Source organism: Podarcis raffonei, chromosome 16 (genome assembly GCF_027172205.1).
Source record: "Podarcis raffonei isolate rPodRaf1 chromosome 16, rPodRaf1.pri, whole genome shotgun sequence".
NCBI classification, from domain to species: Eukaryota; Metazoa; Chordata; class Lepidosauria; order Squamata; family Lacertidae; genus Podarcis; species Podarcis raffonei.
The window spans coordinates 33,361,689-33,388,692 of NC_070617.1; the positions used below are offsets into that span (position 1 = coordinate 33,361,689).

At 43.7% G+C, this 27,004-nt stretch overlaps 1 protein-coding gene and 1 long non-coding RNA gene across 2 annotated transcripts in view; one reads left to right on the forward strand and one right to left on the reverse strand.

Annotated features, from left to right (window-relative positions):
* The window catches only part of LOC128403639 (uncharacterized), a 28,621-nt gene extending 15,247 nt beyond the window's left edge, over nucleotides 1-13,374 (reverse strand). The window contains exon 1 of the long non-coding RNA XR_008327987.1: nucleotides 13,278-13,374. This is a non-coding gene — a long non-coding RNA (uncharacterized LOC128403639). The remainder of the gene's footprint in view (nucleotides 1-13,277) is intronic.
* Nucleotides 12,882-27,004, forward strand: part of GALNT9 (polypeptide N-acetylgalactosaminyltransferase 9) — a 189,101-nt gene continuing 174,978 nt past the window's right edge. The window contains exon 1 of the mRNA XM_053368595.1: nucleotides 12,882-13,811. Within this exon, the coding sequence (XP_053224570.1) occupies nucleotides 13,571-13,811 (241 nt within the window). The 5' untranslated portion in view covers nucleotides 12,882-13,570. The remainder of the gene's footprint in view (nucleotides 13,812-27,004) is intronic.

Here is a 27,004-nt window from a genome sequence, read left to right on the forward strand (position 1 = left end):
TTAAGTCAATCCACTCCCTGGTCTGTTTGGGTTTTGGATAAATCCAATGCACAGCTGTAATCATGCCATCTTGCAGGAACAAATTCCATCACATATCTCCGAGGTGTGTGAAGAAGTACTTTGTCAAGAAGTAATGGGCTAGCAACTGACCTCAGGGGCCAGGGGCCTGGTATGAAGATACATCTTCCAGATGTTGATATGATGTTGCATCCATCCCTGGCAGCTATGTGGACAAACCTGGGGAAATGCAAGAATATCATCTGCCCATTTTCAGAAGAAGAGCATGTCCATTACGGTTTGCTTACTGAACTCCATATCTATATCGATTATTTGCAAATTGTTGTAAGCTCTTTCAGTATCTCCCAATGCTGAAATCTGATGTGAGAGTGGGCCCTATGGGGCGGGGTGGGGAAAACAGTCCACATTATCCTGCATGGATATTTGATCTCTCCCATCTATGTTATGGGAGCTGCTTTAGTGCCATCAAACACTCTTACTCAAGAAGCAAACAGAATCAGTGCTGTTTGTTCACTGATCATGTATCAATTTACAGTGCTGTTGCATGCAATTAATGGCAATTAAATGATGTTAAAGAGGATTGAGCTAGTGCTAAATCTATTTCCTTCCAATTATCTTAGCATCGTGGTCCATAATACTGGTGTCTCTGTTACCCCCCTCCCCTGAATAAGACATTTATTGTAATCAGCTGCGTGGCATTAAGCTTTCCCAAGGTAAATATTGTTTTCAGATCCCCATTTCCTTTAGCAGCAAGAAGCAGAGACAGTATGTGTTGTGGCTAGTGGCAGATTAGGAGTTGGGATAACTCAGTTGGCAGAGCATGAGACACTTAATACCAGGGCCATGGGTTCGAACCCTATGTTGAGCGAAAGATTCCTGCATTGCAAGAGGTTGGACTAGATGACTCTAGGGGTCCCTTCCAACTCTACAGTTCTATGATTCCTCAGCCATGCTTGCAGAACTCAGCTGGGAAGATGAGGACAACAGTAGAGTTCATTGCTATTGGCCCTGGCACCACCTACTGTTGATCTTCCAGGAAACTGCCCTACCAGTCCTAATGGCCACCAGCCACCATTAGCTGAGTCTCCCCCATAATTGAACGTAATTGCCTTTGCCCCCTCCCTCCAAGTTCCTTTTTGCTAACCAGCTGCAAAGTACAACTCTCTCTCTTTTTTGCTTGCTGAGAAACACCATTTGTATTTAGATTTGCACTGAGCAATCTAGTTAGTGGGGTAGTAAAACTGGGAGCAGCACTGGGAATTATAAGAAGTGCCAGTGAATCAATGCTCTTTATTTGAGGATGAGTATTTTTCTATCTCATAGGAGGGACTTTAACACAATGGTGGAAAGCACATTTTGCATGCAGAAAACTCCATGTTCAATCTCCAGCTTAAAAGGACCTCAGGTAGCTGTGCTAGAAAAGAATCCCACCTGAGACCATGGAAGTCCACTGTTGGTTACTGCAAGAAGGTAGATCTGATGTGGTTTAAAAGTAGCTCCATATGAGAGATGTTTGAGCTTTTGAAGCTGGTAGTGCAGGGGCACATTGTTGCTTGGAAAAACTGATGCTGCTTTTAAAAATAGCACTGTCTACTTGCATGATACCTCTTATTCAGCTTGCATGTTTGTGCACTTGGGACAGAGAGGAATTCCCATAAAGTGTGAATTATGCATGGAAGATTCCTTGGGTTAGATGTGGATGCTCTTCTGTATACTGTATTGTATCTTTGGTTCTGTGGGTCCCATGCTCACCTCTGCCTCCTCCCCATACGTTTATAATTGCTCTTATGGGTTTGGCATAAAGGTGATGCACTGAATGAAATTTAGAGGTGATGAGAGAGGTTTGCCACACAACTGGTACTACTTAAATATTACGTTTTCTATTCATTTGCTTCTGTTTCTTGTTTCTTGGTGGTTAGGCTCAGGGAGAGCGCCAATGCTCAGTGGTACAGCACCTGCTTTGCATGCAGAAGGTCCCAAGTTCAATCCCCAGCATCTCCAGGTAGAGCTGGGAGTGAGCCCACATGAAATCGATGAGAGCCATTGCTAGTCAATATAGACAATAGATGGTCTGAATCAGTAGAAGGCAGCTTCCTATGTCCATATGGCAAAGAGACAGATAGTAGTAATACACTGCATTATTAATTCTACTAAGAAAGAAAGTGACCTTGTGGAAGACACTCAGAAACACTTGAAGAAATGAGAAGCACGATCAAATACTTTCAATTAGCATTTGATGGGGACATGATTTGATTTCATGTTGGCTGCCCCATAGCATAATGGAACATCAGCTGTGTGTGCTAAAGCAATAAGATGTTGGTGGTATGGATTATGATGATTTAAGTTTATTAGTCACTTGACACATCAAAAGTCTCTAAGCTGTGATCCCTGCATTGCAGGGGTTTGGACTAGATGAACCTCCCAACTCCACAATTCTGTGATTCTATGTGATGTTAAAAAATTAAGAGCAGAAAGCATGGCATACAATGGGAAAACACAATGCATAAAAGCCATACAATAACCTATAAACCAAGCAAAATAAAATAGCAGCAAAACTTCAGCAGCAAAACAACAAACCACTGATAGGCAGGTAATCATCCTCATCCATCAAATGCCTGAGAGCAGAGAGATGAAGTTTTACCCAACATTGAAAGAGTGTTAATGATGGTGCCAGGTGTACCTCACTGGGAAGAGCATTCCACAAGCATGAGCTAGAACTAAAAAGACCTTCTCCCTTGATGCAAGCCTCTGAATCTCCCTCAGAGGTGGAACTTGGAAGTACTCCTCCATTGAAGATGGAAGGGTCTGAGTAGGTTCATATTCAGAGAGGTGCTCTGAAAGCTATTGAGATCAAGAAAGTAGAGAAGGCATATCTGCTATATATAGTTTCAGGAGTTTAAACAATGTGAAAGAGAAGGAACCATACCTCAGTGCAGGGGTCAGCAAACATTTTCAGCAGGGGGCCGGTCCACTGTCCCTCAGACCTTGTGGGGGGCCGGACTATATTTTGGGGGGAAAATATGAATGAATTCCTATGCCCCACAAATAACCCAGAGATGCATTTAAATAAAAGCACACATTCTACTCATGTAAAAACACCAGGCAGGCCCCACAAATAATTCAGAGATGCATTTTAAATAAAAGGACACATTCTACTCATGTAAAAACATGCTGATTCCCGGTTCGTCTGTGGGCTGTATTGAGAAGGCAATTGGGCCAGATCCAGCCCCCAGACCTTGGTTTGCCTACCCATGCCTCAGTGGATAGTAGTTCAGCTCAGTGGTTCAGCATGCAGAAGATGTATCAGGTTCAAAGGTAACAACAGGAAGAATTAAAGGAACTATTGGAAACTCAAGGCAGTAGAGATATAAGATGATCAGAGCCCCACCGAACCTGAAGCATGTGAAGCCCCAATAAAAAAATTTAATTTGGCGGAATATTTGGACTATATGATATGTATTTTTATAATTTGGAATATTTAATGTGATTTGATTGAATTGTTAAAATGGAAAATTTAATAAAATTATTGTAATTATTTTTTTAAAAAGATGTATCAGGTTCAACCCCTGACTTGTTTTTGAATAGCAGACATTGGAAAGACCATTGCCTGAAGCCCTGGAGAACTGTTGCCAGAGCAGATGCAGAGTTGACTGTATCAGCATCCAAGTCACTTCCAGCTCTCTGATTCCTTCCAAATCTATGATTCTGTAAGCCAGGGATAACCTATGTGGTGACCTCCAGATGTTGTTGGAAAACAACACCCCTCATCCTTGCCCATTGGCCATCCTGCCTGAGCCTGATGAGAACTGGAAATCAACATCTGGAAGGTACAACTTCTAGGCTGCCTGTGCTAGAGACATCAAAATGGAGCTACATGAACACATAGTCTGTCAATCTCCCATGGTCTGCTGATTTGTCTCCCCCCAGTTGTCAGTGGCACTCATCTATACCTGTGCCTGAATCTTAGTCTTTTCAATTTCATTTGGTACTTCCTCAGTTGACCAATGAGGTACTGTAAGGAAGAGACATCAGTGGTGGTCCTTACCAAGGTACTGGGGCCCCAGCATGCCCAAGGATGCCAGGTTCTGGAGAGACATGCCCTTTAGGTTTCCATCTCTTTTCTATTCCATGATGGGCGCTACCTTCAGAATCACTTGCAAAACCTTCACCATTAGCTGGTATGGATTCTCTATTTTCAGGTTGTGTCTAGGCATGACACTGCTAGGTTCTTGAATTAGGAGCATTGCCGGCATATTAGGTTCAGAAGAAATAAAAGATTTAGTCCATCTGCTTGTTTCATCTCTCCCTCGCAATCTCTTCTTTGTTATACTCTCGGTTTCACAGTCCATCAGGTTCCAGTGAGTTAAACCCAGATTCTTGCAGTGTGCCCTCTTGCCCTCTTCCACCTCTGAAAACAGCTTCCCTTAACTTGCAGCCTAAGGAAAAGCTGAGCAATTTGGTGTGAGAGACAATTACCTCGGCTGTTTGAAAAGTTCTCCCTAACCTTTTGTCACAAGTTGAGTAACCTCAGCCTTTCACCCACTGCTGCTTTCTGCGTTTACTTCTGCCAGGGGACCTCATTAATTGTATTGAACAATGCATGCTAACAGGCAGTAATGCTTTCTCTTTCTTCCAGGAGCTTGTTTGCTAAACAGCAATTGAAATGTCTCTTTTAAGTATATTTAATGCCTATCAAAAGTGCCACATTGATTGTCTTGTGAGAGCTGTTAATTCACATGGGACCTGATTCCGTTAGTTTCTAGACTGGCAAAAGCTCTATGAAGTGAAGTGAATGGTGGGTGGGTGCATGTGATTCTCAAGCAAATGGTTATTAGCCAATGTTACTTCTACCCAGAATAGACCTGCTGATATTAATGCACATGATTAACTTAGTTCCATTAATTTTAACGGGTCCACTCTAAAAAGGACTAGCATTGGACACAATCCAAAGTCTCCAACTTGCTCACATGTTATGAAATGAGCAAGAGCATGCTTACCCTATTACATATGGCAGGAGTTGATATCAAAGAACCTTGTGACATCATATGGACTAGCAAACTTATTGTGACATAACCTTTCATGGTCTGGAGTCCACAGGGGAATCTAGACCATGAAAGCTTGTGGTATAATAAAACTGTTTGAGCAGCATCCAAACAAATAAAATGCTAATTGGTCAGAGGAGTAACTTCATGAGCAATATATTACAACCCTTATATTACAACCCTTATTAAAACTCATCTGTCAATACCTCACAGTCCAATGGATGCCCTCTTCTGTGGAGAAAGGATGGGGAAAGTATTTGTATATTTCCTATGTATACATGCAGTGTTCGAAACTCCCATTGTTCTAGATGCATTCTACAACACGGAATTTCATTAGCACGAGCATTTTCTGAGCTCTGGGTACACTGCTGTGACTAAGATTTCTGAATAAACTGCAAAGTGGAAGGAAAGGGGGACCTTTTACTGCCTCCCCACTTCCAGCTACTCTCTGAAGACTGGAGAAGAGACCCTCTTAAGAATATTAGGGGGGTAGGCAGGGGAAGGACTAGACCATGTGAAAAATGAACATAATATTTTAGCTGCAGTTCATTCATTTTCAGCTTTGTTTTCTTGTTATTAAATAAAGCTTGCCTAGACATTCCGTTGTTGCGCCCATTTAGCTCCTAGCTTTCCTATCTCAGTTTCTAACCCTGTATACATGTATCTATCACTGCACTGTTTTCATTGACTATTTCTCAAGATTATCAAGGCAGAGGTGAAGGAAGGACAGGCAGGAATAAAAAGAAGGGGACTCAAGTCTATAGTAAATATCTTATTATTTATTACATTTATTAGATGCATTCTCTCACTGCAGGGAACTCAAGGCATCTTTACAAAAACTAAAACTAAATAAAACTGATCCAATCATTAAAGCCAGGGTGGAGGTGGGGTTGAAAAGAGACCCCACCACTCCCCAAAATTTAATAAAGGTAAAGGGACCCCTGACCATTAGGTCCAGTCATGACCGACTCTGGGGTTGCGGCGCTCATCTTGCTTTACTGGCCAAGGGAGCCGGCGTACAGCTTCCGGGTCATGTGGCCAGCATGACTAAGCCCTTTCTGGTGAACCAGAGCAGCGCACGGAAATGCCGTTTACCTTCCCGCCAAAGCGGTACCTATTTATCTACTTGCAGTTTGACATGCTTTCGAACTGCTAGGTTGGCAGGACCAAAATTTAATATTCAACTGTTAAATCCTGTTTTAAGTAGACCTCTGTTGCAGAGCACAATTTCCTCTTGGATGTTGCATACCGGGGGTGGGTTGCCTGTTCTAAAATTCACCTCCATCACTGCAGTGTTTAATGAATCCAAAGAGACAAATCCCAACTTTAAATTTCACTACAGTCACAGCTGTAAAAACTTAAAGTCCCTTACTTGACACATTTCCATTGATCTCAGAGAAATTCTCAGGAGAAAATTGGTTCTGGATTAAGGCCCTGGAATTAAAATGAGCACTTGGTGGGTACTGAAGAGCTCTCTATGTGACAGACAGCTGGGAAAGTGGTCTACATATGCCAACACCCAAATCTCTCCCCCCCCAACCATCAATAATTATTTCCAGACTCTCTTCCTATGCGGATAGGTTGAGGAGCTGCAACGGGCATTCATCTGTCTCAAGAGACAACTGAATGTGCCTCCTGGGGTGAAACAATGGAGAACTACAGTACCTGCTGTTGCTGCAAAGACCAGTAACTCATAACTGCTGCCTCCCATGTTGTTTTTGCTGCATTTAGCAGTCCCAAAGTGACCTCCCTGGGGTGCAAGCCAGGGCAAAGTGTATGGAGGTCCTGGGTTGTCCAGAAGACAAGACCCCCTCTCGGTCTCACTGATGTGGTCCAAAGGAAAGCAGAGCAATGCATTTGGCACCGGCTTGGCTGCAGGAGTTGCTGGAAAGATTCTTACAAGGTGCTATTCAACCATCTTATGGACTCCTCTCTGGATTTCTATAGGGTTTACTCCTTCTCCCAAAGATGTTCTGCAAGGCATTGGGTACAGATTTTTCCCTTTAGGTTTACTCCCGAAGCCTTTACATGAATGAGTATAGCTGCAAGGCAGTAGAGGTTTAGGTTTATGATATTCCTTCTTCTAAGTGGGCAACCTTCCCAAGTTGATGAGTCTCATCTACCCATCCCATCCCCCTACCGCCCATCCAGAAACCACCTTCTTGACCATTGGACCCACTATTAGTCTCATCTACTCAGTCTGCCAGGGCCTGTTTTCACATGCAGGGCAAGCCCCTAACTCACCAAGGATTTGAGAACCCATCAGCTACCCTCACATGGTTTAGGCAGCCAGTCAAAGCCATTTCCCAGGGTGTGGTCACTGTCGCATGCTGTCAGCTCCCAGGAATCACAGCTCTCACCTGAAGCTGTAGTAGAGATAATAGAATTGAGTTACTGAAAAGCCATCTACTTCCTCTGCGACTAACCCAGTGCTTTATTATCTACTTAAGGCTTTTCCATGACATGATTGCTTTCTTCACTTATTTCTATTTTACTTTATTGTTATTCATTTTATTTATATCACACCCTTTTATCCAAGGAGCTCAAGGTCACATACACAGCTCTCTCTTCTCTTCTCTTCTCTTCTCTTCTCTTCTCTTTTTAATCTTCCCAATGGCCCTGTGAAGTAGGCTTTGGTTGAGAGACAGTGGCTGGCCCAAGGTCAACTAATGAGCTTCATGGCAAAGTGGAGATTTGAACTCACATCTCCCAGATCTCATTTGGAGGGTGGGCAGGGAAGAAACAACAACCCCAAACCTTTCAGTGCAATAGAAACTTATGGCTGCAATCTTTAACTCACCTACCTGGGTGAGCCCCACTGAATTCCATAGGACTTACGTCTAAGAGATATGATCAGGGTTAGAACAGCACAGCCAAACCTTCTCACTGAAAGGCTACCTTACATTTAAAAAAATCAGGCAAGGAAGGTTTATGTGAGGTGCATTCAAACATGCAACACCCCCTGTATCTGCCATCTAAAATGCTCTGCTAGAGAAAGACCCTTGACATTGATTGGATAAACAGGTCCTTCTTGTTGCTCCTGGCAAGGAAGAGTACAAGCTATCAGGCTCTTAACTGTACCACCACCAGCAGATGTTGCTGTAATATTTTGAATGATCGAAAGGCATCAAATAAATAAAAGACCCTGGAGGATACATTCAAGATATTTTCTGGTATTTAATGAATGCATTTCCAGCAAAATGCTTTGTAACAGCATTAGTATTGTGACTGGGGTGGGGAAATGCCCACAGATGTTTATGCATACTAGAAAGATATTCATCCTATATATCAGGAATGGGCAACCTGTGGCCCTGCAGATGTTGCTTGAGGACAAAGCTCATCATCCATGACCACGGGCCATGCTGGCTGGGGTTGAAGGGAGTTTGAGTCCCACAATATCTGGAGGGCTGCAAGTTGTCCACCCTCATTATATACTAATAAACTCATTTTCAGAATATGAGTCCTTATACAAACAAAACAGCACCACACACACAGGAGGGAAGGATCAGTAACCCCAGGGTACCAAAAGTTGCAGAAAGGTACAGACCCAACAGCAATGCTGAAAAAAGTGAATCCCATGCTAATAATAAATAATAATAATAATAATAATAATAATAATAATAATAATAATAATTTATTACTTATACCCCGCCCATCTGGCTGAGTTTCCAACATCTGGGTGGCTTCCAACAGGAGATTAAAAATACATCAAAACATCAGTCATTAAAAAACTTCCCTAAACAGGGCTGCCTTCAGATGTCTTCTGAACATCAGATAGTTGTTTATCTCTTTGACATCTGGTGGGAGGGCATTCCACAGGGCGGGCGCCACTACCGAGAAGGCCCTCTGCCTGGTTCCCTGTAACCTCACTTCTCACAGTGAGGGAACCACCAGAAGGCCCTCGGAGTTGGATCTCAGTGTCCGGGCTGAACGATGGAGGTGGAGACACTCCTTCAGGTATACTGGGCTGAGGCCATTTAGGGCTTTTAGGGCTAGGGATCATTAGGAAAGAAATCCAAAATGAAACTGCCAGTATCTTAATGCTGTTATACAAACTGATGGTGTCACACGCTTGGAGGACTGTGTAACAACAGTTCTGGTCAGCTCAGATCAAAAAGGATACTGTAGAATTGGAAAAGGTTCAGGAAATGGTGACAAAAATGATCAATGGAATGAATCCTGTTGGAGGAACGATGACAGCGTTTGAGACTTTACCATTACAAGAAAGGGCAAGTAAGAGGGGCCAGATAAATGTATTAAAAAATGTGCATGGTATGGAGAAAGAGGACAGAGAAAAGTTTTTCTCCCTCTCTTACAGCACTTCAACTCAGGAACATCCAATGAAGTTAAATGATGGGAGACTCAAGAAAGACCAAAAATAGGACTACTTCTCCACACTGAGCTTAGTTAAACTACGGAAATTGCTCTCCCAAGAGGTATTGATTGCCACCAACTTGGATGACTTTAAAAGAGCGTTAGACAAAATCATGGTGGATAACGCTATCAATGGCTGTTAGCTAGGAGCCAGCAATCAGGGCTGAATAATAAGACAGCAATCCTAACCCCAATTACATGGGAGAAAGCCCCACTGATTTCAGTGAGACTTGCTTTTGAGTAGATATGGTTAGGATTGCAGCCTTTGAAAGAATCAACGGACAAGCAAGGTAACGGAGCAAGCCAGACACTAGGCTCAAAGGATACTGGCATTCTTGTAATTCAAGCAATGCTTAACTGTTAGAAGACACCTTCTCATAATCCTTCATGTCTAGCTGAGTCAATTAGCTCTGAGACTTAGGGTTCTAAAGCTTCTAGCTTGGACTGCTATAGTTCCTACCGCCCTCTTAAAACAACCTGAAATAAGATAGGGAGAAAAGAGGATTGTGAAAGAAGGCAAAAGATGACCAGTGGTATGACCATTGCAATTCACCCCAAAGCGATTATGTATTTTTACATTCTTTTTCAAATAAAATATCACAAAGTCCAGTGTCACCAGGAATTTGCAACTAATTAATATATATCGTACCATTCGGTTCATCTGGCAAGATGCCAGATGCCACCTAGTGCTTTGAATTCAGGCATGTCCTATCAAATTTAATATTCTATTATCATCATGAAAGCCTATATACAATGGATGAAAGCCTATATAGAATGGCTTCAGCTATTATTTATTTATTTATTTATTTATTTATATTTTGCTTGTTGCTTTATCTTGCCCAAAGCAGCCCAAAGCGACTTACAACCACCATAGTAGACTGCCATAAGGCAATGGAAATCCTGCACTCCTTGTCCCAGGTGACCAATAAGCATATAGTGCATGGGTAGATAAACTAAGGCCCGGGGGCCGGATCCGGCCCAATCGCCTTATAAATCTGGCTCATGGACTGTCAGCATGTTTTTACATGAGTAGAATGTGTCCTTTTATTTAAAATGCATCTCTGGGCTATTTGTGGGGCCTGCCTGGTGTTTTTACATGAGTAGAATGTGTGCTTTTATTAAAGATGCATCTCTGGGTTATTTGTGGGGCATAGGAATTTGTTCATCCCCCCCAAAAAAAATATAGTCTGGCCCCCCACAAGGTCTGAGGGACAGTGGATCGGCCCCCTGCTGAAAAAGTTTGCTGACTCCTGTGGCAAGAAGAGGGAAGTGGGATGGGCCAGTTGTTGATGGACTGGTGCTAGATCAGGGCATTGTAGCTCTTCACAAAGCATACTTGGTAAGCAGCTGCTTTTGGGGGGTAATATGGAGCAGCATTAGTAGCTGTGCTGCCTGCTTTAGAAGTCTGCTTGATTCTAATACATACTAACTGCACAGTTGTAAACAAACAAAAGCTAAAATAGCATAAGTCTCCAGTGTGCTCTCTCATCCAAATTCCACTGGCACTGCTCCAGGGAAGCAGTGAGAAATCTTGAATAGATGCAGTTGTTTACTCTCATGTCAAACAAGAATTTCACAAGTTGGCATTTGTGTCATAACTGCAGCCCCCCTCCCCCAAAGTACCCAATCATTACCTTAGCAGCTTGCCAGAAGTAGCCAACTCCATCAGCAGAGAGAACAGTCATGGATGACACCTGGAGGGCACCACGTTGCCTATCGCTGAGCCAGGCAGTGCATACTCCCCCCTCCCAACTCTCTTCAAGTAACTCTTTTTCTTATATTGTAAGCATTGCTTTTATTCTAGTTCTGTGTCAATAAAAATGCACAGGATGTATTCATCGCCTATTTAAAATATTTGTATACCATTTTTTTTCCGGGTGAACCTCATGAAGCACTTTGCTTAAGAATACTAAAACTGGCCGACAGTTGGCCCCAATTGGTGCCAAAGAAGGACAGAACGTTTTTTATGTATGCTACAACAGCAGCAAGAATACTTATTGCAAAGTATTGGAAGACACAAGAACTACCCACTTTGGAAGAATGGCAGATGAAGGTGATGGACTATATGGGATTGGCAGAAATGACTGGCAGAATCTGAGACCAGGGAGAAGAGTCAGTGGAAGAAGATTGGAAGAAATTTAAAGATTATCTACAGAAATATTGTAAAATTAATGAATGTTAGAATGATGTTGGATTGAAATTAAGTGGTTTCCAGCTGTAATGCTTTAAGAGAATATGAAAAAAAGGATTATAAATAGGTAATAATATAATGGTAAGGATTTGCTGAACTAACAATTTGGGGTGGAATACAAAAAAGGGAGGTATGAGGAGGTCCAGGAAACAAGTTAAAAGAAAATAAGTAATTGAAAATTTATGTGTGTTTTTTTTCTTAAAAAGTTTCTTTATTCTGTATTTTTGTTATTTTGTTTTTTCTTTTTTATTTTATTGTAATATTATAAAAAATCTTAATAAGTATCTTATATAAAAAAAGAATACTAAAACTGAAAGTAGGAATGTGTGGTGTAGTGGTTAGAGTGTCAGACCAGGACCTGGAAGATCAGGGTTTGAATCCCCTCTTGGCCCGCAAAGCTCACTGGGTGACCTTGACTCAATCAATACCTCTCAGCCTAACCTAGTTCACAGGGTTGTTGCGAGGAGAAAATGGAGAGGAAAAGAGCCATGTGTGCCACACTGAGCTCTTGGTAGAAAGGTTGGGTATAAAAGCTAATGCTAATAATAATATTAATGTGATTATATAGCAAGGACAAATCTGCCCCGCCCCCAGATCAAGTAAAACAATAGAAATACTTAACTAACTGACCAATCATGTCAGTTCTGCCCCCCCAAAAGCCCTGCCCCCCCCCCCACAAAAATCCTGGCTATGCCCATGATAGTGGTCAAACCTAACAAATGCATATTCTTGCTATTTAGCAGGAGAAAGCAGAGCTGTGTTACTCACTGGCAGAGACTTCTCCCTCCCTAACCCCAGCTGCGGAGAGGAAGGAAGACACCTTGTGCATGTTCAGAGGCACTGTGTTCCGACTTCACAACTTTTGAAGTAGTGATTTTTAAAAGGGGGCCTCCTCATCAGTGAATCGAAGAGCTGGCCTCGCTTCACTCTCTTCCCTCAATGGCTTTGCTCCCTTCCAAACCCAGCGCTTTGGAAGAAACTTCCCAACCAACCACCTCCCCGAGAAAGGCATTTTCAAGCAAGACGCTCTAGCTGAAGCAAACGGTGAGCCTGCTCAGCTCAGCCTCCCCTCCTGCGCTGGGATAGGTGTCCCAGACGGGCTTCCTCGGCTGGTGGAAGACGAGCGAGTGAAGCGAACAGGCAGCTCGACTATGTGAATGTAGATGAGTTTTTCATCTCCTCGGTCCTCGCCCTCCCTTTCTTTCTCTCTCTCCCCCCCCCCCCAACCAACAAAGCACGTGACTTCGCACCGGCGCTCTGCGAGAGGGAGAAACGATGCAATTGCGAAACGCACACACACACACACACAAGGAAGGAGGCTGCGATCAAGTGCGACGCCTTTTCTCTCCCTCCATCGTTCCCTCCTAACATCCTTATTCTCTCTGGATGTATGTCTCGCTTCTTTCTTGCTGCACGAGCCGGGCTGGCCTTGTGAGGAGGGCTGCTTGGAAAGCCTGGATCGCGCGCGCGCCCGCCCGCTTGGCCGTGTCCTTTACTGTCTGTGCGACCCCCCCTCCCATCTCCATCCCTATCCCCTGCCCCCATCGCGAGAGCCTCCCTGCAACCTCCCTTCCAGAGCCGCGAAGAAGGGTCCTCTCTTTGCCCGCAAAGCCGCCGCCAGAGAGTAGATAGGAAGGTGACTTGAGTCCTACCAGCTGCTGCTTGCAAGAGGAGGAAGCGGAGAGCGCCGTGGTGCTGAAAGGACAGCTCCTTCTTCAGCATCGCCTTGGCTCTAGACATCCGCCGGTCTCTCTCCTCTCTGCCTCTTTATAATCAAGGATAGAGGAGGAAGAGGGTAGGGCGGGGGGCTTGCCCAGACCTCCCTCCCTCCCTCAGCTCTCCCCCCCACCTTCTGCAGGCAGGTGCTTCTGCCTTAGATGCTGCTGCAGCTCCGAGGGCACCGGCGACCATGCCTTGATGCCCGCCACCCTCCCCAGCGGTGTCCATGGCGGTGGCAAGGAAAATAAAAACTTTGTTGACTGTGAATATTTTGGTCTTTGTGGGGATCATCCTCTTCTCGGTCTACTGCAGGATCCAGGATCGTTCCCAGGAGTTGGTGCAGATCGTCAGGAGCGCCGACCGGCGGATGAGGAGCCGGAATACCAAGGTGGGAGCCCTCCTGGACAGGGAGTCCATCCTGCAGCGGCTGGACCACCTGGAGGAAGTTGTGTACAACCAGCTCAATGGTAAGCCGGCAGGAGGATGAGCACAAGTGTCTGGGGGTGGTGGGAGGGTTCATACAGGGCTTTGGGGGTGGGTTTAAAAGTACAGCCTGATACTCAGCTAGCTCTCTCTGTGTGTTTGTGTGTGTTTTTACCATGCAATGGTTAGACCACGTGGAGTTTTTTAAGGCTAGGACAAATCACATGGTGCCCCTGTTGAACAGGTCAGTGGAATACCCACAAGCCTCACAGGTACAGGCAGTGTGTTTAAGATAGAGGAGTTGCTGGAAAAGGGGACAATATAGGATATTTTGATTCAAGCATCTTCTGAGTACTGCCTCTTGAATGTAAAGCTAGGGTAACTCTGGGGCTATAGAACTTGAGCACAAAGTGGGCATATATCACATACTCATAGTTTAGGGTCCTTTGTTCTTCTTTATACCTAACAGCAGCCAGGCTGCACTTATTGAAAGGTCTAACAATGTAGATAGATAATGGCCAATAATTTTACAGTCTCTGTAAGTTTCAAGCGGGTCTGCACTTCGTGTAGGCCAATGATGAGACAAGTGGATTTCTTTATTTTCATAAAAACTGCTTGTTTGCTTGATTTTTTTTTAACCACTTCAAACAAACCTCAGAGAATCATAGAATGGTGGAGTTGGAAGGGACCCCTAGGGTCATCTTGTCCAACCTCCTGCAATGCAGGAATCCCAGCTAAAGAATCCCAGACAGATGATGGCCATCCAACCTCTATTTATGGACTCTCCTTCATTGGAGGTTTTTAACTTTCTGAAACAGCCTGTTTCACTGTGGAGCAGTTCTTGCTTTCAGAAAGTTATTTTTAATGTTTAGTTGGAATCTCCTTTCTCGTAATTTCAAAGCAGTTCAAATCAAAGTGGTTTACAAAAAGTCTGTGTTCAAGAGTCACTTGTGCCACATAATCATAGTTTGCTACTGCAGTATATGAACTTCTATTCCCCATCTGAAAAAATGGGATTGCGTGTTCCCACCTGCATGTATATCACTTGAATTCTCATCACATGTTTATGCAACACTTAGGACTGGTTCAGACATGCATCACTTCATCTCACCATGCTCAGGCAGTGAATTATAAACTGACTGTGGGAGTGACAGCCATGGTAGTACCAAAAATTATGGTGGGCAGTGTAAGGCATGATAGGGAACATGGAGAACCTCCAGATGTTGGTAGACTACAACTTCCATAATCCCTGACAATTGAACATGATAATGGGGGCTGATGGCAGTTGGAGTTCTGCAACATCTGGAAGGTCACTTGTTCTCCAACCCTAATGCAAGGAACAATGCCATGGACCCAGCCCACAGCCCATTGGGAAAGAGAGGCTTCACTCTCCCAGTTATGGGGATGTGCTCCCATGGAACTGGAAGGTGCAGTATCACAAAGAGTTGTAGTCTAGTTGTTGCCATAATATGTGGGTGGCTTCACATCACCAGAGAGCTAAGAAGCCCTATATGGTTGGTTGACTCTAAGGGTGCATGTAAGAGTAGGGATGTGGTTGATTAAGGAGAAATCTTAGGGGGCTCTGTTTGGGGTACAGAAGCAGACCCAAGAGGGAGGCAGAGGATGATCCCAGTCTGGTTCAAGCCACTTTCCTCAGTCCAAGGCACACTTTGTAGTGCTTGGTGGTTGCTATCCTAACTGCATACTGACTTCACTGGGCAGTGTGATACAAATGTTCTATCTGTGGCTATTGACCTGTGCTGACTCATTCACATAATCAAATTATGTATTGGTTCCACAAGATGTGAAGAAATACCAGTCATGAAAGGCTCACATATGATGGTGTAAACCATCTCTCTTGTAATCAAAGCCAACATGAAAGTTCTGGCTATGCTGTTTGATCTCTGATGTCCAGTGATGGCTCACCTCTTGATAGAAGTCACCTATTGATACTGGAGTCACTTATTGTGATGAACATCAGCAGGCATGAGCCAGCCATACTGACCTCTCTATTGGCACTGCAAACACAGTACACATTGTAAAGCACTTTGCAAGCTTAAAAATGTGATAGAAAATATAGTAGCAGTAAAAGGTTGCATTGTTATGTTGAAGGTGGATGTTTAACATCCTTTGTACTCTTTTTTGAGTGCCATTTCTGTATCACTTCTGCTACCATTGTTCCTAGTCCTCATGAAGGGCAGAGACCAATTTTATTTTATGAAAGCATACAACAGCTTTTTATTAATCCTACTTGCTGTCCCCCCAAGTTTGGGTTTGTTTGTTTTTTTTAAAAAAGATCTCATTAGATGTACAGATGAGAACATGTTTATTTGTGGGTTTGAAACAAGATGACTAATAAAACCTGTTTATGTTACTCCCCATCTCCCCTGTGCCTGATGCCTCACAAGCGCATTCTGATTTTACAGATATTCATAAGCAGCTAAATATGAACCCCTAAGGGAGTTACAGCATACAGTAATGAAATTTTGCAACAATTTGGGAGGAAGGAATGTGTTAGATGTAATGTTGTGCCTCAACTCATGTTTAGCGACCAATAAAGCTACATAGATAAGATTAAGGGCACACTTGTCATATGCAGAAAGTTGATTTCCAGTGCAATACTAAATGGAGTTGGGCAGGGTATGTGTTTTCAAAGATCACCCATCTCTTCTAGAGTCCTGCAGGCTTATGGTGGGTAGCAGACTTACCACATTTCCCCTACATGGGGGTACTCTTCCCCCACCCTTGGTTTCAGTGGGGAGAAACTGAGTTGCAGCAGATGCAGGATGGCATAGAGGGGAAGCCTGATCCAGAGACTCCTCAATGAACGAAAGTGCATCTTTCATTCTTCTGTGGGCCTAATACCAGCTGCCACTAGTGAAACAACTACCAGTGGTAGCACTATGCCTGTGGAACTTAATAACAGTGAAGCTCTTCTTCACTGGAAGAGATGCACCTCTGCTCAGACCTAAATGCCTCCAGCCGGTGGATCTGTGGGATAGGATTTCTCTGGCCAACAGGTGTCATTTCAACTTTCAAAAGCAGTGAAAGTGAAATGGTTAAAATCAATGGTTATATTTCTGATGTTTTTGTGTAACACAGTGCTTTGCTTGCTGGTATATTTCACAGTGAAGTTGCACTGTGACGCCTTTGCATGAGGAGGCTGTGCAACAAAGTTTGTTGAAACTTCGGTGATTTTTTAAAGACATGGATCAGGCCCTCCAGTGCGTGAAGAGGGTACTCATGGAATGATCCATTACTGCTGGTGGTTTCTCTTTTTCTAAGACCCAAAATGAGAACTTTGCAAATAATATTTGGAGGAGGAAGGTGTCCACTCTCTAGGTCAAGACGTAGAATATGGATGGGAATTGCTGGACCAATTTGTCCCAGCCTGCTTGGTCAATGATCAGTGTTGAATGTCTGAAGGGCCACAGGTCCCCCAGCCCTGATGTAGAACATCTAAGTGAAATATTTGTCCATGCTTATGTGCTCAGAGCACTAAGGCACATGGATTTCAATATCTGTAACTATAAATGTGTGGATGAAGAAGGAGGGACTCCTATCAGGTATTAGATAGGCAACCTATGAGATGCTAACTGGGGATTCAGGTTGTGTGTGCACCAACACACTGCTTTGGTAAAAGATGGGAACTGCTATTGCACCCGACTGCTTCCATGAAACAACCAGAGTAGGTCAGGTGGCACTCCTTAAGCCCATCATTGGGTTAGTATTGCTAATAAGGATACTTGGCTCTTGCTGCCCATGAGTTATCTTTGCTTTCCTTTGCTTGCTTCCCACTCAACAAGAACCAGTTGTAACAAGAGGACCCCTTTAAGAAGAACCGTTGACCATAGCACCTTATCTAGCTCCGCATACCCTAATTTGCAGCAGCTGGAGGAAAATATTCAGATGTATGCAAGGATCTCTGTGCACCTACTCACACACTTAACATATCTATACCATGCCTTTCATGGAATAATGACATTGAAAGCTACCTCAAAGGTAATCTAATCCAACACCATGCCAATACAGGAAATCCATGGCTGTAGCATCCCAATTAAAATGTTCGCAGCTGGTTCCATGAGAGAGAGAGAGGGAGAGAAAGAGAGGGGGAGAGAGACTGTGATAACGATGCAGGACAATAACTACACACAGAGACCATTCTCCATCTGTGCAGAAACACACACATACACACACACACACACACACACCTGAGTAAGATGGGAGCCCAAGATGAAACATCCCAGCTCCAGTGACAAAGAGTCAAGGGAACAAGTGATGAGAGGGAAGGTACCACCTAATTAATTAATTAATTAATTAAAGCATCAGTTTAAACTGTGAGGAGACCATAATTAAGGGCATTGTATGCTGGAAGCTAAATCCTGTAAAAACTCAGAGATTAATCCTAGAGGTATTAAGCCTGTAGAAACTTCGTTTCCAGCAGGGAATCTTGATGAGCTACAATAAACCTAGATAAAATCCCAATTTTTATAGAGAGGGTAAAAAAAGAAAAGAAAAAGAAACCCACTGTCATGCAGTGCAGACGCAGCTAATGGGAGATTCAGATTAGAATTAAAAAGGTAGACTTAAGCTTTTGTGCGAAGCTCACTATAGCCTTCAGTTTCAGCTTCAGGTTTGTTTTGTTTTTAAAGCCAGAGGGTTAATCTCTACCCATTGTCTACTCCTGTGAAAAACAATTCCTATTCCCAGGAAAGTAAATTGACCTAAACCTGCCTTCCTTTCATATTCCTGCTCACTGGGATGTAGCCAGGACTATAATTTTGGAACAACCTAGGGATTCTACCCCATGAGCAAGAGGGGAGTCCCAGATGATGTAGAGTCTCAGCCCGCAAGTTAAGCAGGCAACTGAGACCAGCTGCAAGATGAGAAGGTCAAGGTGGGCAACTCTGCTCCTCTCCTTAGTAACCTAACACATCTCAGTTTTCCAGGTAAACTAACTCACTACCCTATAAAAACAAATATGCAGATAGAAAGCCAGCAGGGTTGTGATGGCTGTCCAATATATTTTACAGAAAGTCACATGTAGAACTATCTGCTTGCTGGACAAAGGTTATGAGTGTGTAATCAATAAATGCCTGATCTGCAGGGAGCAAGTTCATTCCCTTGAGGCTGAGGTAGCTGACCTGGAGAAGCATAGAGAGTAGCTGACCTGGAGAAGCATAGAGAGTCAAAAAGGTTATTTGACAAGAACCTCGGGAATGGGTGATGATTGAAAAGGACCTAGGTCTTTGTTTATTGCCTGAAACATTGCAAATCAAGGTCCAAATGTCTAAGTTAAGGGGGAAGTCTCTGTCCAGTTCCAAAAACAAAGATGGTGATAGGCATGCTGCATGGTTGGAGACGGGAGGCCATTTCACAAGCAAGGGGGCCAGCACCAAAAAGGCCCGTTCTTAGACTCCCTTCCCATAATGTTAGTTCAAGCACAGGAATCTGCCCTTTGCATTGCACTGGGAAATGAATCTAGCTTCTGTGCTATCTTCTTTTCCTCCATTAGCACATATTTTGACTTGTCATTCAAAAATCCAACTTCATTCCTAGCTGGTCTCCTGCTACTAATGCATTTAAAAGTTTTGTTTTGTTGTTGGCCTTTTTGTTTTTAGCAAACAAAACACTTTTTTTATTTTCCAAGCATTATTGTATGCTTGGATTTCTTTTGCCAAAGTTAGTGTTCCTTTTTATTCTCATTTAGACAAAGAAGAAGCTTTATTGCCTAAAATAGCTTCCGTGACTCTGCATGTTAGCCATGCAGGCATCCTTTTCACCCTGGTAGTACCTTTTCTGATCTTCTAGCTAAACTTCTTTTTTAACTACCAGGGATATTGCAGAGACTTGACCCTTTCACTTTGCCTTTCCATTTCCTTTTCGCCAAACTCCTCATTTTGGTGAGTTTCTGCTTTTGAAGTAAAACGTGCCAGTGCTGGATTTTCTGAGCAACTGTCCATTTGCATACGTATATGTTGAATTTGATAGCTCTAAAGTTACTGATTCCAATCAGCTGAACAACACTTTCATATTGCACCAGGATCTGGGTGCATTATAGCCATCTGGAAGGGGGCAGTATTGTGCAACAGTGCAGCAAAACTGGGGCCAGCATCAACACCCCTAGATTATTTTTGGTATGAAAGTTACAGGATCTCAGAAGGAGGCCATGGTATATGCATCAATTGGAAACAAAGCAATATGCCCATCCTTATCCTTTTACATGTGTAATCAGTATATTTATAATCTTTTTTAATTGATTTTTCATAGAGATGTGTACAAGCTAACACATAACAATGCAAACAATAATGGAACCATGCATGGAGCATAGTATAAAGCACAAGTTAAATAAATGCAGTTACATCTAACAAAGTTTCAAAGGTGTCTATATAGCCCAGCCACAATGAGGAGTGAGTCATAGATGAAGTGCTTATATGACTCTCCCTTTTTATGCAATAAAATAATAGGAACTAGCCTGCATCAAAACTGTGCGATTTGAGTTCACCCCAGACTACATGACTATATCTAACCAAACATTCAGATAAAGCAATGTTCCATACATTAGTAGACTCTACTTCCTGCAAAGGTACAAAGCGTTGTCAAAGGGGGACTGTGTACAACAAGGATCCCTCAGACCTTGTGGGGGGCCAGACTATATTTTTTTTTTGGGGGGGGAGAACAATTTCCTATGCCCCACAAATAACCAAGAGATGCATTTTAAATAAAAGGACACATTCTACTCATGTAAAAACACGCTGATTCCCGGACCGTTCGTGGGCCGGATTTAGAAGGTGATTGGGCCACATCCGGCCCCCAGGCCTTAGTTTGCCTACCCATGGTGTACAATCATCCCGATTACCCTCATGAGCACAAATCATCACGAATGCACTAAAAAGCACAATAACAAATTGCCATCTGGACCTGTCAATTAATCAGGCCACCAATCTCATACAACACACAAGAAAAGGGGTGGTGGTGGAGGGAGACTGTGGAGGAGGGAGATCAGTTATTCAAGGCCAGAACCAAGTGGTGAACTACAATTTATATCCAGTTCAGTCCAGGCTCATCTACCCTTGGTGGCATTCTTGCTTGAATGGCGACTCTTGTTCTGTTGGGCAAGGAATAGGGTCAGAGTGTGTGCCTCCCAAACTTGCTTCTGTGGCTGAAGGGCTACTGGTAGGTGGAGCTCATTGTTCTTTCAGGTATGAAAACCGAATTCCATTCATCTGGTGCTTCTTTGGCGCATGAATGGGTTCTGGTGGGTCTCCTCCTGGCCCTGATGTTCTTTCTGGAAGGCAGGGAGAGCAGTCTCTCAGAGTGTTGTGTCCTCAGGTCTGTAGCTCATGGATAAAAAAGAGCAGAAGAGAATTCTCAGCTCCCTCTGTCTGAGCTGTTATAATGCCTAAACAATAGTTTCCATTGATTGATTGATTCCTTCATTTCCTATGCTCACAGAGCATTTGTGTTTCTAACAGCTGCTGGAGGGGGAGGTGGGAGGAGTCACATGAATGTGGCTTTGTCTTGTATAAGCGGGTTCATATAAATCCGCTATTCTTTAAGTTTTGGAAATCCAGCCTTTGTCAAACGCAGAAACATTTTCTTGCTCCAGTTCATCAACTTGGCATTTCCTTGGATTTGTTAAATGGTGGGGAAGTTGTGGCCCTCCAGATGTTGCTGAACTCCAGTTGGGGCTGATGGAAGTCAGGGTCCATGAAACATTTGGAGGGCCACAGACTTCCCCATCCCTGCTTTAGTAAAAAGTTGATGCCGTCCTTTTGTTTATATGATTTATAAATGCCCTTTGTTCAAGTGACAGGGTGGTCAAAGCATGGAATAATAGAATCATGGAATTGTAGGGTTGAAAGGGACCCTGAGGGTCATCTAGTCCAACCCCCTGCAATGCAGGAATCTCAGCTTACCATTTTACTGAAATCAAGATACAGTATGTCCACAGCATTCCTCCGATCCACCAAACTTGTAACCTCTATCAAATGAAGAAATGAGATTTTTCTGGCATGACTTGTTTTTGAGATACTAGTGCTGGGTCTTAGTAAACATCCTTTTCTAAGTCCTCACAGACCGTTGAATTATCTGTTCTAGGACCTTTCCTGTATCAACATCAAGCTTTCCTGTCAGTAGTTACCTGTGACTTCTTTTCCTTCTTTTTGAAGGTGGGAACAACATTTGTCTGCCTCCAGTCCATAGGGACCTCACATGATCTCCAGTTGTTCTCAAAGATTATAGACAGAGGCTCTGAGATTACACCTGCAAGCTCCTTTAGTACCTTTGAGTGCAGCTGCTCTTCAAGCCCTGGAGATTTGGATTCATTTAAAGTAGCTAGCTGTTCCTATCTTTTTGTATCTTGGGCTTCAGCTCCCTCCTTGCATCATTTATTCTGTTATTACCAGGTTGGGCACTGCTAGACAGAAAAACAAAGATTTAATAAAATAAAATAGCAAAACAACAATTGCCAATAGCGGAAGTACTCAGGACACTCCTTCCAGACACCTGCCTCCCTAAAATGTGTCTCAACCAACCGTCTAGAATTATAGAGAAGTGAAGCCAGACCCACTGCAGTAGAGAGCATGGATAGGGGTGTGTCAAGGCAGAAGTCGGGCGCAGGTCATAAGTACCTCACAAGGTGTCAATGAAATGAACAGAAGAGCTCAGGCCTAGTGAGCACAGCAACTCTTCCCAGTAGGTCCTGCCCCCCCCCCATGAGGCAGTTGTTAGGACTGAAGGCTCCCACTTTCCCACCACTTTCTAAGTCTCCTCCCCAGGGTCCTTCCCAAGTAGGGTTGCCATATGTCCAGGAATTCCCAGACATGTCCTTTTTCAGGGAGATGATAGACAGACAGACAGACAGACAGACAGACTGACAGGCAGACAGATACCGTATTTTTCTGTGTACAATACTAGTTTCTTTTCCTTTAAAAAATGTCAAAAATTCTGGGGCATCTTATACATGGATACATCTCCCCCCATTTTCTTAAATCTGAGTCCCCCAGAATAGGGGGTGTCTTATACATGGGGGCGTCTTATAAATGGAAAAAGATGGTGTGTGGGTGTGTGCGTGTGTGCGTGTGGGTGGGTGTGTAGTGTGTGTGTGTGGCTGTGGTTCAGGCTCTGGCATACCTGCCAACATTTCTCTGATTAAAAAAGGGACACCCCATTCCATAATGATATTTTTACTATTTACACCCCACACATCTTACTGGGTTGCCCCAGCCACTCCGGACAGCTTCCAACATATATAAAAACATAATAAATCATTAAACATTTAAAAAAACTTCCCTATAACAGGATTGCCTTCAGACAGCTTGGGGGTCAGATAACTCCATGCCTTCCAACATTTCTCCAATGAAATTAGGGACGTCCTAAGGAAAAGCGGGACATTCTGGGATCAAATCGGAAACTGGGATGGCTTCTCTAATTCAGGAATGTCCCTGGAAAACAGGGGCATTTGGAGGGTCTGCTCTGGCTCTGGCAACCTGGGCTCTGGCGTGGGGCTCAGGCTTGGTGGCGGCGGAGGGGCTATCGGGCGATTGTCCTAAAAAAAACAACTCATCAACTTTTTGTGTCTGGATTTTTACCTCTTGAAATATGGCAATCCTATTCCCAAGTAACCTGAGACTTCTTTGCCTTCTCTGTCTTTGCTCTACCCCACCCTCTTCATACCTATGCAAGTTCTGAGAGATAGTGGGGAGAGGAACTGGTCACATCAGGAGGAGGAAACTCCCTGGCTTCTTGAGAGCCAGTGTGGTGTAGTGGTTAAGAGCGGTAGTCTCGTAATCTGGGGGAACCGGGTTCGCGTCTCCGCTGCTCCACATGCAGCTGCTGGGTGACCTTGGGCCAGTCACACTTCTTTGAAGTCTCTCAGCCCCACTCACCTCACAGAGTGTTTGTTGTGGGGGAGGAAGGGAAAGGAGAATGTTAGCCGCTTTGAGACTCCTGAAGGGGAGTGAAAGGCGGGATATCAAATCCAAACTCTTCTTCTTCTTCTTCTTCTTCTTCTTCTTCTTCTTCTTCTTCTTCTTCAGCAGCCTGCCTCATCTCTGCCTCTTGGCTTCCCTTCTCTCCAGCCTCTGCTTCTGCCTCAGCACTGCTCTCTGCCACAGCCTCTCCCTGCTCACTAAACCCTGTGGCCTCTTCTGCTTATGACACCTCCTCCTCCCAGTCTGCTCCCTCTTCTCCCTCTGACCACTCATTGTCATCCCACCACCAATCCCCTGGCTCTGAGCCTTTTTCCCTTGGGGGGGGGTACCCCAGCTGGCACCTTCCAGTGTGGTGTGGTGGCTAAGAGCGGTAGACTCATTAATCTGGTGAACCGGGTTCGCTTCCCTGCTCCTCCACATGCAGCTGCTGGGTGACCTTGGGTCAGTCACACTTCTCTGAAGTCTCTCAGCCCCACTCACCTCACAGAGTGTTTGTTGTGGGGGAGGAAGGGAAAAGGAGAACGTTAGCCGCTTTGAGACTCCTTCGGGTAGTGATAAAGCGGGATATCAAATCCAAATTCCTCCTCCTCCTCCTCCTCCTCCTCCTCCTCTTCTTCTTCTTCTTCCACACTCCTCCGCATCTAGCCAGTCCATGACAGCATGCAACTGAGTTAAATGCACATTTAAATATGAATTTACCCAATCTGCACTTTCTGAAACAATGTACAAATCAAAACTCACCTATCCCTCACAATGGGCACTTCTGTGAATTTTGCAGTGCAGTTCTCCACCTAAGTAATGCATACATACTAAGGTCAAGTATTTGTTAAAATGCATATATTGGTGAAACTAACTTCATTATAATGATGAATTCCTTAATAAACATTTATTAAAAAAAAAAGAAACTAACTTCATTATATTTAGGGAAAATGCTTGGCCCCCAAAATGCATAGATTAGGCAAAATTGCATACCAACGTAAGTATATTGGGAGAAATTTGCACTAAAATGCTGATTGATATTTATAACAATATTTTCTCTCTGTGTGTACACACACACATGGACTGTGGAGGCAAAGCATTAACCATTGTGGCTAGTTGCCATCAATTGCTTTCCCCATAAATTTGTCAAATCTTCTTTTAAAGCCATCTGGGTTGGTGGCCATCACTGCCTCCTGCGGGAGAGTTTTGTAGTTGTGAGGAGAAATACTTCCTTTTATATGTCCCTGGTTTTTCCAACACAGCTTCATTGGGCATCCATGACTTTTAGCATTGAGAGAAAAAGAAAAGCTTTTCACCATGCCTTGCCTATTATGCACTTCTGTCATGTCCCTCTTAACTCTCTTTTCCTATAAACTGAAAAGCCCCAAATGCTGGAACCTTTCCTCATAGGGGAACGTTTCCATCCCTTGATCATTTTAGTTGCCCTTTTCTGAATCTTTTCTGAACTCAACAAAATATCTTTTTAGAGCTGAGGCAACCAAAACTGTACACAGTATTCCAAATGTGACCATACCCTAGTTTTGTATAATGGCATTTTGATACTGGCAGTTTTATTTTAAGTTCTTCCATATGTTGCCTAGCATAGAATTTGTCTTTTCAACTGCTGCCACACAATTGGTTGACATCTTCATCATGCTATCTACTATGACCCCAAGGTCTCATTCCTGGGCAACCCACACTCTAGACTTGGCGCCCAAAGTATTTCACTCCTTTCGCTTAGCTCTGTGTGCAATGATTGCAAGATTTTGGCCAAAGTAAGCAAACATTCCTATCCTCCCTAACACTGTACATGTGGGATTAAGCAGACAGGTTTTGGATTATGATAATGCCTAATTATGCACCTGTGAAATTTGTCACACTGCTGATGGAAGCATTCACCTCTATTCCATTATTACTTAGCCCTGCCAAGAACAAAGGTTTGCTTCTGACCAGCAAGGACCCCGTGTCATTTAATCAAGGTGTAATTTGCATTCCTTGGAAATAAGACTGCAATCCTAAAGTGGGGTGGGTGGGATTAACCACAAAGGTGGTCAAGGGCCTTATAACCTGCCGCTGACAAGGTGGAAAGTGAATTAGCCTTTGGACTGAATCAAACTTCTCCACCATAACCATCTTGAGTGACAAACATACACCTGACAAGATGACTCTTGATGCAATGCCCCAGAAACTGATTAGGATGGATGCTTAATAAGAAAGTGTTATGTACTGAGCTGATGAATATATTTCAGAAAGGCTCCCTACACACAGTGGAAACCTAAAGGATGTTTACTCAGAAGTAAATCCTAGAGAGTTCATCTGTAATGGGGACCTTTAGATTTGTTGGCTTAATTGACTAGATTTTCCTCACCAGGGTTTTGCATTTAACTGCATAGATAATAATTCAACAGAGGGTGGGGGTTTTTTGGCGGCGGTGGCAGCAGTGGGGGTGGGGAGGTTTAATATCTCCAACTCATGCATAATCCTTTTATGCCAAAAGCAATTGAAAGGGTCAGCCGGCAATTTTACTGTAATTGCTTCTCCCCCACTCCCCCCTTTTCACCTCTTCCAGTAATACACAACAATCAATACGCCGTGTAATTAGATTTCATTCAATCTGGAAAAGATGAAGAGAGTTTTCATATTCTTGTTATGCACCCACTCCTCACGCCTTCCTGCCGATGGCTTTCTTATTAGACCTTTTTGGCCTATTAGGGGCAGCAGGAGGAAAAGAATAACTTTTTTAAAAAAAAATTCCGGCAGATTATCGCTCTTACACATCATAATAATTTGATTGTGCTCTCTTTGGGAGGATTAAATACAGAGGCATTTTGGGGGGCTTGATGGATGAATCGTAAGTGACCCGTGTGCTGCATACAGGGAAGGAAGAAGATGCTGCATTCCAAACAAGGCCACTGGGGGTGTCCTTCACAGGCCTCATTTAGCTGTAAGAAGAAAAAGAGAGGAACTTTAATAAGAAGAGCAGAAGGTTCTGGGTTAAATTCCTGACATCTCTTAATAAAATGAGTTCAGCTAGCAGGGCTAGGACCTATGAACAACCCAGTGTGGTGCTCAGTGCAGAATGTAGTGGATTAGGTTCAGGGGTCAAATGTGGCCCTTGAGGCCTCTCTGCCTGGCCCCTGGAATTTTCCCCAGGCCACACCCCATTTCTCCAGGCCACAACCCTCACAGTCTGCTCTGCACCCTCCTTGAGCCTTTTTGCTTATTTGGTATGTGTCCTGGAACTCTGATAAAGCCTTTTGCTTGCCTAGATGAAGGGTGTGTGTGTGTGTGTGTGTGTGTGTGTGTGTGTGTGTGTGTGTGAA